The sequence below is a fragment of the Trematomus bernacchii genome, unplaced genomic scaffold (assembly GCF_902827165.1).
Source record: "Trematomus bernacchii unplaced genomic scaffold, fTreBer1.1, whole genome shotgun sequence".
NCBI lineage: Eukaryota > Metazoa > Chordata > Actinopteri > Perciformes > Nototheniidae > Trematomus > Trematomus bernacchii.
In genome coordinates, this window is record NW_022988098.1 from 1,828,800 (window position 1) to 1,841,823 (window position 13,024).

At 41.7% G+C, this 13,024-nt stretch overlaps 1 protein-coding gene across 1 annotated transcript in view; it reads right to left on the reverse strand.

Annotated features, from left to right (window-relative positions):
• Positions 1 to 506: 506 nt before the first annotated feature.
• Positions 507 to 13,024, reverse strand: part of suclg2 (succinate-CoA ligase GDP-forming subunit beta) — a 99,367-nt gene continuing 86,849 nt past the window's right edge. Inside the window, exons 10-11 of the mRNA XM_034121925.1 lie at positions 10,611 to 10,731; positions 507 to 1,395 (exon numbers count right to left, since the gene is read on the reverse strand). Coding sequence (XP_033977816.1) covers positions 1,283 to 1,395; positions 10,611 to 10,731 — 234 coding nt within the window. The 3' untranslated portion in view covers positions 507 to 1,282. The remainder of the gene's footprint in view (positions 1,396 to 10,610; positions 10,732 to 13,024) is intronic.

Genomic DNA, 13,024 nt, shown 5'->3' on the forward strand with positions numbered 1-13,024 from the left:
CCCTCTTAAACGGGGGCTCCGCGCTGTAGTGGAAACGCGCCATTAGATGTCTCTTGGCCCTTTTTTCCGTCTTAAGATGTTTTATAGACTTGGTTGAATAAAAAACAATCAGCAATTCATCAAAAATGAAAATAAGGATTAGCTGAAATCCTATAGACAAGCTGACACACATAGGGTTTTGTTTTTTTATATTAGTCCTAATGCAGTATCAATGTTGGCAAAGAAAACTATTATATAAAATAAGCACTACATGTATATTCAAGTGTTATCTCAAGGCTGAGCTGTGTTTCTTAACTCATGTAACTAATAGCGTGGGCTTAGAAACTGAATCAACTGCAGAGTGTGTTCTCTCCCCCCAATCACATAACATTCATTATATTTTTATTAAACTTTATTTAAAAAAACCAGTAGAATACAGGTTTTTAATTCACATCTTCCCTACTTTCCATCTGCTTCTCTCTCATCCCTCAATCCATTGTGAAAGGACCAAACAAGCGAAACATGGGTGTTGAAATATTTCTTTTTAATCTCTGAAATGATATACAGTTCTGACACTGCATTCAAGATATCCTGTCAATATACTGTACATTCATGATTATAAAAAAAGCAAAAATTATTATAAAAGATTTCTGTTTTCTCAACCCCTCTGTATGAAACTACTGAAAGAGTTGGCACGATAGCATCGAAACCCTTTTAGCCGCCATGGAACAGGCACAGGTGTATCAGTTAATTTGCCATAGAGCACTTAACAGTTAAGACATGTTGTACAAAGTTCACAGTTTGGGTTTGACATACACCTCATGATACTTAGACAAGGCAAAACATTTGAAAAAAGACTGATGATCCAAAGTTAAGGCCTTGCTTTTATGCTGCTTTTTGTTTGAGCTTAGTGGCATCTAATGATTTTACAACACTGGCTGTTTCCAGTCATACTCTCTGCTAAAGTACAGAGGATGGAGGTAAAAAAACATCTTATATTCTACAAAAAAAGCGTCAATATGCAGAGGGGAAGCTGCGTCTTTGGCCTGGGGAAAAGGAATGAACAAAGTGTTAGACCTCCATCCAATCCCTGACAGAGGACACTGGAGCTCATGACTATGTTTAAAAGAATGTGGTTTATTCCAACTAATATCAATTAAAAGCTAGATTATTTATTTTTTGGCAATGAAAGTAAGCGTTAAGGCCTATGAGAGCAAAGGCTTGAAATCCTGCATGTGTGACTAAAAGCTGACTGTGACCTGAGTCTGTATGACTGCATGTTGCTGATGAGGTTACACTGGATCTATTTCCTGATGGCGGCCACTGCCTTCTTGGCGGCGTCTTCCAGGTTCTCCGCTGCCGTGATGGGCAGGCCGCTCTCTCTGAGGATCCTCTTGGCCTCGTCCACGTTGGTCCCTGGAACACACAGGATGACACTGTTCAAGTTAAAATGACAAAAAAAAGGGCTTAACAAGGTTGAACCTGATGTGCCACCTGTACGATGTAAAAACCACCCGGTGTGAAAGGCAAAGAAAACCTTTGGAGGAATGGAAGCACACGACGACAGATGGAGGGAGACATGGGTGGTTTGTCTGTGAACAATGTCAGTGTGTGTGTGTGTGTGTGTGTGTGTGTGTGTGTGTGTGTGTGTGTGTGTGTGTGTGTGTGTGTGTGTGTGTGTGTGTGTGTGTGTGTGTGTGTGTGTGTGTGTGTGTGTGTGTGTGTGTGTATGTGTGTGTGTGTGTTCCCCTGGCTGCAGTGAGGTCAGGGGGAGCAGGTGCTGGGTGAGGGTGGCGTCCATGCCCCGGTAGACCCCCAACCAACCAGAGACAGAAGCACCTGGAGACACCCCGCCCTGCCCCCCAAGACCCTCACTCTGACCTGGCTGCCTTCCCAGCCCCAGCGCTGCACACTGCACCGCCACACACAAGCCTGACAAACTGTCACAACACGGGCAGGGGGGGGGGGGGGGGGGGGGGGGGGGGGGGGTGGTGGACGGAAGGACATGGAGAGGGAGAGGACGACGGGGGAGAGAGGGAGCTAATGAGAGAGAGGGCAATGGAGCAAAAGGTCAAATGAAGCCGAATCGCCCATGCTGCTAAAACAACAAAACACAGCTGCTTATGTGGCACTTACTGATTTCACACATGAAGACATGATGGCAAAGAAAGAGGCCATTTGCAGAATCTGTCTGATGTGGTATCAACGATAATGTACTGTCTGGTCTTGGGACTTTTTATTTTCTAAAAACATCCCATTATTTTCTTTTTTTTTTATTCATATTGTGGTTTTTTCTTGCATTATTTTTCTCCTTTACTTAATATTTTTTTACTACCAAAATATGAGAAATCAGACCTCATTTACACATAGTTCCACAGCAGGGATATTTTCATTATTACAGTAAAGAGACAGTACAGATAAAGAGCAACACAATACAATTGGTAGACTAACATAATGAATATGCACACGTTAATTAAATCCCCAAAGTACACATTCATGTTCAAAAAGAAGTATCAGGATTTAAAAAAACGTATTGCGGGAGCAGCCATTAATAGCTTTAATAAATTGTAGAAAAGTTTATATTGAACTTAATAATGATTATCTCTTAACGGTGGTGTAACAATGAATCTATGTATTTACAACCATTTTCAAATGCTCCTTGTCCTACATGTGCAGTGACAACAAAGTATTTGAAAAATATGACAAGAAATGTTAAGTCTAGTAATAATAAAGTGACTTATTAATGATTCCATCTACTCGTGTCTCCTATGACAATAAATGTAATCTCTTTAGGTTTGTGACTAGTGTTCGGACAACACATTTGGTATTTTATTGACCATAATGTATATTGGAGAAAATAATCTGTAGATGAATCCATAATGAGAAAGAAAAGGGTTGCAGCCTTACATACACGAGTAGTTATTACTGGATTTGTGTAATTAACAATGTTTGAATTGTGCATTGGTGTGTCTCTGGGGTCACTGTGTGTGTGTGTGTGTGTGTGTGTGTGTGTGTGTGTGTGTGTGTGTGTGTGTGTGTGTGTGTGTGTGTGTGTGTGTGTGTGTGTGTGTGTGTGTGTGTGTGTGTGTGTGCGTACTCAGATGCTTACAGGTTGACCTTAGCTCTCCGGGCTGGCGTGTAATTAAGAAGGCATGATATGTGAATTCTCCGGAGCCCCGGCCACCCTGATCAATAGACCTTTCCTGAGGAATTCTATTACCACTGCCACTTAACGCCTAATATTTCATCTCTTTTGTCCAGCCTCATAATAAGTCATTCCAAACACACTCTTTTTTTGCAAGCTCACACTCCAAACAATCAATTCTTCAGTGTAATTAATTAGAACAAGAGCAAGAAGAGACCATGAACAGGGGATAGGATGTCCAAATCAAAGACTGCAGCATAGTATCACTCTGCCTGTCCACAAACACATGAGCAGTCTCTGTGCTGTCGCTCATTCTGACGAGAGGAGGGGCCGTACTGTGTGTTTTACATACATTAAGCTCACCTGTGAAGCTCCCTGTGATTGACGGATCCACTTTGTATTAATGACAGTTTTATCCCTCAGATGATTCAATCTCAGTAGCAGGATAACAAAGTTGAAAAAACAGGACATTAAACTGCCATATGCACCCGCAGCAAATGCATAATGCAAAAGATACTTTGAACAGACAAATATGCCCGTGGAAAGTGTACAGTGGCGCTAAGAATAAGGAAACAACAACACGTTCATTTCTGCTATTTTTCAGCCCATACATATTCATGATAAGCCTTAGTGTGCGTTGAGACACCTGCATCTGCGCTACCGGTGCTATCCATGCAACGTGTGAGGGGGAATCACACATCTGCGGGAGTGAGAAAGAAAATACGTGCATTTACGTGGCTCTTTCTCTGCATATGTGTGTGTGTTTGTGTGTGTGTGTGTGTGTGTGTGTGTGTGGGGGGGGGGGCAGCTGACTGCAGTTCCACTGTGAGCAGTAGGGAGCACTGATGACTCACAGCAGCAGAGGCAAGGACCGAGCCCAGCTGGATACAGCACCACTGTGTGTGTGTGTGAGAATGTGTGTGTGAGTGTGAGAATGTGTGTGTGTGTGTGAGAATGTGTGTGTGTAGCGTGTGCGTAGTATATGAATGTGTGTGTTCACCTGCAGCCACTAGGTGCTGCCAGAGATCTACTCACAGCTTGGACCCAGATACATACATAAAGGGATTTGATTATAAAAATGAAAAAGCATGAGATTTAAGAATTCTCTTCAAAAGAAAGCAACAAAAAAGAATATTGTCACATAGCAGAAAACGATCATTATGCAGGTTATTATTCATTATTATTACCTATGATTGTTAATAACTAGACATCAGGATTTAAAAAAATAAATAATTAACTTGCCATTTTCAATGTTGCTTTCTAACAAGTATTTAAATACTCTTTAACCCAAAAGTATAAAAAGCACCATTCAGTATTTTGCCATGTGATATATTGCCACTTCACAACCCCTTTCTGTCGGGTCTCCCCGCTAATGAGCAAGCTTAATTGTGACTATTGTGGAAATGTCACTTTAATGTAAGAGTCAATTAAAAGACCCCCGTATTTCAACAAGATAATAAGTCTTTGGGCTGTTTCTTTCTCCAGAGAAGTTCTGATGCTGCGGAGCTGATGCTTAAACTTGTGATTCATTCTGTCTTAATAAGCTGATAAACTAACAAGCTGCCACAGTGTCAGACCTGCAGAGGAACTGCTTTCTTCTCGTGGTTCCTTTTATATCACTAAGACAAGCGTTTGTTCTTTCATGAGGTAAAGATAAGAAAATAAATTATGTGAGGCTTGATAACTTTTCTTAATCTCGTTCTGGAGTTGGTCATTTACTCATTTCATTTGCTCTGAACTTTTGTTTCAACAATTTCTTTTTAGAAAATAATTAGAGCACAATGAGATTATTATTGCTGCAGCCATACTTAGTCTGGTATGACTCATGGTGGCCAGTGTTTGAACACTTTTGGCTCAATATTACAACATTAGTGAGCCAGTTTCTTAATTTATCACATTTATTGGGGAAATATTTTCCAAGGCCCATAACTTTGACCCAGTTTATCAGTTCAGACTGTCCTGGCTGAGCACACGCACCTGCAACCTTGGCTGCTGTGCTCTCAGTGGTTTGTCTCCCTGCTCCTGCCTGTTGGCGTCAGCTGATAGAGGTGTTATGATTCTATCTTGTTATGCTCAATGTTGATTATTCTCTCTGAACTAGCTAATACACGGGTCTGGGGAAGAGTTCTTTAGAATTGATTGTGGCATCTCAACCGTGTGGTCAACTCGTGGCTCGTGACATGTCTTGTGAATTCTCCGGCCGAAGCTCCAAAAGCACCGTCAGCGTTTGCCATCAAAGCTCCAGCTCTCCATCGTGTCTCTCTCTCTGAGTCCTGACTCCAATTGCTTCAGAAGTTTCCACCACAACATTTTCTATTTGCGCTAGTCTTATGCTATGTTGTATTATTTACCACAGGCCTCTTTCAAAGCCCCCAAGGGACAGAGGGCTTTGATTTTGTTTTTCTCGTAGAGGCCAAACCATGAAATTACAACTTCCGTGTCTCATGATGTCATTGTGTCCAACCAAAATTACTTTTTCGTATAGACTTTTTAATATCGAAATATTGTGAATAAGTGACCTTTAAATCAGCGCATCTCTAATTTGTTTGGCGGTAAATCAACTTCCCAAGAATTTTTTTTATCATGTATAACCATCGATCCTTACACTTGTAAAATGCTCTCATAGCCAAATCCAGAGGTCTTTTCCTTCCTACAAACATGTGAATGAGACCAACACCGAGCGGCTGGGAGGCGTGGCTAAGGAAACACTAGTGTGCTAACTCTATAGGCCGATACATGTGAATGAGTCAGGTATTTCTTATCACTCGGCAGTTGGTTCATTTTGGCTTCATGTGCCACAGAGCAGTGTTTATATGCATGTGACCGTACGAACTGCAAACAAAGCTATTTTGGAATTAGTTTATCAGATGCTAGTAAAGCTAGTTTGAAAAAGATAAATGATAATCCTCATGTATCTTAAAGTGGACCTATCATGCTATATTTGAATAATATATTGTAGGACCATACCTATATAAGGCATATTTATACTTAAAAATACCAAACAGATCATGCATTTTAGCCATGCCTCATTTTGCTCAATTTGCACTTTTTTATCCCTGTTTTTAGCAAGGGCAGATTCAGTGAGAACAGCACCACCTACTGGCCTGGCATATGTACTACAGCGTCTCCAGCGCTTTCGAACGGCAATGGCCGTGGTTGTCTCCTCCTGATTGGTGGAGTTGGCCCAATAGCTGTAGCGCCACCGTCCTGACGTCAGGACAGTGTTCAAATCTGGATCAGTTTTGATCAGATCCGTTGCAGCCCCTTTTTTAGAGATTTGGGTATGGAGGAAAATAGAGAGGGTTGTGTTTTCTGACACTTGGTGAGTTCCCTGGAACACCGGGGACACATATTCATGTATAAAAGATGTACAAAAGTGCATTTTGCATGATAGGTCCCCTTTAAACATTTGCTGAGTCTTTTTGGCAGGTATTTCGACTCTCAGGGCAACACAACTAAGAGCGGCTTTCGTATAACTTCACACCATGATTGACAAAAGACTAGTTTGATATCCGAGGTGTAGTTATATATACACATATTGAGATAGAGGAAACAAACAGACAATATTATCACTCAATATCAAAGTACAGACAGAATATTTGTGTGCAAGCATGACAGAATATACCAGATGCTCGGTGTCCTGCTGCCCTAAATGCCTTGAATAACAGGTGTTAAACATTGTCTCTCATCACTGAATGTCTAAATACTTGTTCTGACTTTGATAGTTAATCCTCATAATGATCAGTAACAAACAGTGAGAATATTTTCCCTTAACAGCCGAAAATGGATGAAGCCGGCTCCTCCCCTCTTCCTCCTGTGTGTCAAACATCAAATGCTTCTCATTTGAACGCAGAGCGAGACTCTCCTGAACGCTGCAGACGCTCTTCCTTTGATGTGCGAGCCAGTCATTAAGCAAACTTTTTGTGCTGTCTAGACTCTCGTTTTAAAGGAGACATATCATGATTTATTCAACTCCTTGTTTTGAAGCAAATATATAGAATAATATGCACAATATATAGGCCTATATATAAAAGCAGGATTTTTTTGTTATTATAACCAAACATTTCCAAAATATTTACATTTAAACGCTAAAAAACAAACAACTGGTCCGATATAAGTGTTGCAATGAGCCAGTTTGTTCATATTTCTGTATACCTATATGTGTGCATGTACAACTATTCCTTTGTATGTGTGTGTCGCAGCAGCTATTTAAGCAGTAATAACACCGTCAGGACTGAATGGCATATCACAATTGGACTTTTTTTAAATAAGTGAGACACAAATGGGCAGCTCTGCTTTTAAAGAGAAAACAACCAGCCCTGTTTGACGGACAGTTGGGGCAGGGCTCGGTGGATCAATAGGCCGGGGAACAGAGTTAAGTGAATGCAGTCACCTTTTTTTCCTGGACCCTGAGGGCTATTCAAAGGGATTTTCTTCCCATAGTGGCAGACAGCGTCCTCACAAAGCACTGTGCCCATGTTCATACTGTAACCAGAGGGGGCAGTACAGTACCTCCTCATTAATCTCTTCCGTTCAACACCTTAAATGTTTGTTTGTCTATATATGTTCTGTGCTAAATCTGCAGAATCTATTGAAATGGACAAATTAGAGCTAGTACTGTAGCGTGCAAACTGGGTGACTTGAACTCTACCAGCTCACACCTTATCAACTAGTTCAACCCCATCAGGATCTTGACAACATGGCCCTTCTCCTCCACATATGGGAATACATAACTTTCCACCAATGTAATCAACCCAGGCCTTTTAAAAAGAGCCTTCCCAATTAAAAGTGTGCCAGTTAATCCATTCTGATCCTGTTGAAGAGCGCTGGGCCGCTCCTGCTGCCCCGCGGTCAGCCTAGCAAGCTGAGCTGATTGATTCTGAACCAATCTTCTCCACACGACTGCGGCCCGAGATGTAATGACCCACAGCTAAAGCTTGGATTATGCCCGGGCCAGGAAAACGTGGTTGGACCGACCGCCAGCGCTAACCTTCTGGACTCAGTCTGTTTGTTAGTCAGGTTGAATTACATGGCCTAGTACAAGGAATGTGTGGTGCCTAATTAAGGGTTTGTTTTGATCACCAGACCCAGTCGCATCTGTGGCGACACATTGGGTGCTCACTCTTCAGACACATGGTCATTACGAAGCATGGAGGCAGACACTCGAAATACACAATGGAGAGGTTTATTTATATACCTTGAGTATTTGAACAGGCACCAATGTTTCTTCTCAGTTTTGGTATTCTTGAGTTTTGGGTTTAAGCTATACATTTGAAATTGTAATAACTTGGGTGCAAAGATATTTCAGGCGGGCAAAACAAGCACTCATTTTAAAATACTTGTGTGGTGTTTAGGGGGAAATAGACAAAACAATGTCACACATTGTTAAGTTATGTTGATCATTATCCTTTGCCAAATGTTTCGTCCATAGGTGTGTTTTAGTTTTATAACACGTGAAAGTTCCAACTTAATAGAATACCGTAACAAATTATTATAATCGATACCATTTTATAGACCACATAGTCCATTTCTATTGTCGGGTTGCTATACTGTATGTGTTGTGTTAGCATCTTTCATAGCATTGCTGAATATGAATTACTTGTATCCTTTGTGTTTCCTTTAAATGCAAAGTACTTCCAAACACCATGTGTGTCACTTGCCATTCTTAATGAGCTAACATTATCACAAACCTGAAAAGGATTATATATATATACCGGGCGATCAAGACGAGTGACGAATAACCAGCACTGTGATTGAGTTAGAGGAAGCGGGTCTATGTGAGAATAGCAGCGATGTGTGTGTCTAAAGAGCAGCTGGTAAAGTCATCGAAACCGTTTCAAATATTTAAAAACATAACAAATATTTTTAAATATATGGAAGATCACTAGTGTAAACGGGCCTCATTTAAGTGAGTACAGAACCTTTGGGCTGTTATTAAGACGAGTAAACGTTCCATACTTTCCACTCTTGTTCTGAACAACCATAACTGTACTGCACTGTAGTGCCTTACTGCACAGTTGGGTTGCAGAAGCAGCTTACGTGCCCTGACCTACAAACCATATTAGCAGAGTGTGTGAGGACATACAGTATGAAGTATGGAGGGCCAACACACACACACACACCCACACTCCCCTACTCTCTGCTCTGGACACACCACTCAGCAGGATCTTGACAATTAAGCTAACCACCAACTGGCCCCACGCCTACAGGAGTCACCGCTGCCATCCCACACAAAAACACACACACCGACACACACAGAGGACTGAACAGGTTTCATTAGCATACGCAGGTGAAAGGTGAGCCAATCAGTGCCGTCTCTATTGTTATTCTGGCTGGCGCTAATGACGGGTGCGGCAAAAAGTGACACGTGTGAGAAATGCACTGCTGTTCTTACGAGGACGCTGGGCCACAATGAAGATGGATCGGCTCCAGAGAATACAGCAGCATACAATACAATGCTCCAAAGTTTCAAACAAGGTGGGGAAGAGGTGATTCAAATCCTGCTGCACTTGTGTTATTTATAAATTCCACTATAAGGTGATGATATATACATTTATCACTTCAAATGGAAAAAGGAAATACATTTAAAATGCGATGTAACTAGGCTCATTATCAGTTTTTTGTATGCTTTATTCCATAGAAGATTTGGCTATAGGGCTAGCGGTCACGAAGGTACCTAGCTTTACGGTGACGGTGTTCTGATGATGATGATGAACATTATTTGTCTCTTGACAAGCCACCACACTCCATTGAACAAAGCCAAAACTTTACCAAGCAAAACGCATGTGTTTCTGGTTTACTGCTGCCTGATTGGTTCGTTTTTTGTGATTGTGTGACTTTGGTTATCTGAACAACCCAAAGTCACAACATATCACAAACAAACTAACCGATTAAAGGGGCCCTATTATGCTTTTAGTGGTTTTCCCTTTTCTGTAGTGATATGTAGATTGTTGTGCATGTAAATGGTCTGCAAAGACTAAAATCCCAAAGGGCTATCGCAGAGCAAAGTAGACAATGAAAATATTCTTAATATAGCGTACATTATTACTGATATAGATTTATTTTGGTGGGCATTTCTTTAAAATGGCAGAAATACGTTTTGCTGACAGCCCCTTTCCACAGCAGCACATTGCTTCTCTCCCGTGCCGGTAGTCTGTTTTTTTTACTCTGTCTATTTTTCAAAATTGGGGGTCATGTCAACCTTTTGCTACAGTAGGTAATACACTGACTATGGAGAAGTACTTCTCACAACCCCACTTCAAAAACATCTGCACTATCCCTCACAGGCCAGTGTCATTATCCAGCATCATCAAATCCTCATTAAGGTCAAGACCCTTTCATTCCAGGCAAGATAGAAATCAATGGCCCATGTTTCTGAGGGGATGATGCACATTGTGTATTGTGTGAGTGTCAGTGGGGGCTTGCTTACTAAGAGGGTCAGACAGGCTAAACCTACATGTCTTTGTGTGTGTTTTATCATTCCTACCTTCCAGCCTGACCACCAGCGGCACCTTGAGCTCCAGCTCTCGACAGGCTTTGGTGATGCCGTTGGCGATGATTGCACAGTTGACAATCCCTCCGAAGATGTTGACCAGGATGGCCTCAACCTGGAAAATAAGAGAATGAATAAATAATTAAATCCAGTGGAGGAGAAAAGCTGTGAACAAAGCAAGGTGGTATTGAGCAAAACTTGTACATTAACAGACGGCCAACATATATGATAGGTAAAGATACACGCTTTACAACATCAGGAGGATACGTCGCCTCCTGACCCAGAAAGCGACGCAGATTCTGGCCCAGGCTCTCGTCATCTCACGCCTAGACTACTGCAACTCCCTCCTGGCTGGTCTACCTGCATGTGCCATCCGACTTCTGCAGCTCATCCAGAATGCAGCGGCTCGCCTGGTCTTCAACCTTCCAACATTTTCCCACACCTCGCCGCTCCTCCGCTCACTTCACTGGCTTCCAGTTATTGCTAGAATCCACTTCAAGACAATGGTACTTGCGTACCATGCTGTGAATGGAACTGGCCCTTCCTACATCCAGGACATGGTTTAACCATACACCCCAGCACGTGCACTCCGCTCTGCATCGGCCAAACGGCTCGCTGCACCCGCACTGCGAGGGGGACCCAAGTTCCCATCAGCAAAAACACGTTGGTTTGCTATCCTAGCTCCAAAATGGTGGAATGAGCTCCCCATTGAAATCAGGACAGCAGAAAGCTTACACATCTTCCGGCGCAGACTGAAAACTCATCTCTTTCGACTCCACTTCGAGCGATAGAAGCACTAACAAAGAATGGCTAACAAAGCACTTATATACTAATAAAGGACTGGTTTATCTAAAGCTAGTTGAGTAGCACCTGAAATGTTTTAGCTCTATGAAACCTGATGTACTTATATGATTCTGTTTTCTTCAAGTTTGTATCTTGTTGGTCGAATGCACTTATTGTAAGTCGCTTTGGATAAAAGCGTCAGCTAAATGTAATGTAATGTAATGTAAAGTGTGTCCAAAATCAAACAAACATCCGTCAACCATTGACCAAAAGTTTTCACAATGTCCCTCGTCCACTGGAACAAAACAAACATCAGTGCTAAACTAGTTGTTTCATGATTACCGCAATAAATTTCATTTTGTCTTAATTTACATTATTTAATTTCATAATCTGTTCTTGTATATATCCCATATTCTATTGACATGTATATAGACTTTTTGCACTACTTTTTATTTTGTATTTAGTTTTATGTTGCATTGTTGGAGGCTCAGGTCAGAAGAATTGAATTGCCATTTCTATACTGTAGCTTTGTGCATATGACAATGAAACCTTTGAATCTGGATCACCACTAAGTAAGTCATTTAGTAGAGCAGCTTTATGACCAGAATCAGTATTAGGTCATGCAACCTGAAGCTATGCAACCCGAGGCTTCACAACACTGGGGCCAGATAAAAAAGGCAATATTTCAATGGGAGTCGGTGACATGACAGAAAAGAGACGCTACACATCTGGTTGTTTTTCAAAACATCTAATGTGCCTGAGCCATGTGTCATATTAAGCCAATTTTGCGGTTACAAATCTGATTGGCTCTGAAAAGAATACAGTTGAATACACACACAGTGACCAGCAGATCAAAGAGTCAACATATAGATTAATATTGAATCCAATAACTATGAAGTGGTCATTTTTTTTGGTGTTTCAAACATGCTAGCAAGAAGTGCTTCACAATCTCACTGTCTGCACTATATTCACTTCAGCTGCAGTTTCTTTGCAATAGATATCTTCAACCTTCTTACTCAACTGCGATCACTAAGTAGCAAAGAGTGTGTGTGTGTGTGTGTGTGTGTGTGTGTGTGTGTGTGTGTGTGTGTGTGTGTGTGTGTGTGTGCGTGTGTGTGTGTGTGTGTGATTACACTAACAATCTAGCACTTGGTAATTACCCTGGCTAGCTCAGTGGAAAAGTAGACTGAGAGCACACAGGATTAATCCTCCATGTTTGTTTATAATCACTGCTAATCTGTCAGCGCCGATTTGGATGAGCAGCTTGTGTGTGTGTGTGTGTGTGTGTGTGCGTGTGCGTGTGCGTGTGCGTGTGCGTGTGTTGTGAATGTGTATGTTTTCAGTGTGTGGTAATGATGTTTATAGGGAGAGGAGATCAAGGACTTGGATAGCTATCAGTGCGACGGCCACAGCACTGTCCTCTTGGTGCTATCCAAATTAGCATCTCCTTATAAACAGCAGAGAATGACACAAGACCATGAGAGCTCCAAAACAAGCACAGAGGTAGGCAGCGGCATAAAGACTCCGACGTCACGCAAAGAAATTGAGCAAGCTGTTTGGACAACACAGAGAACTGTCTCATGCTGATTAAGAGTATCATGCAGGGATGTGAACGGGACTGCAAA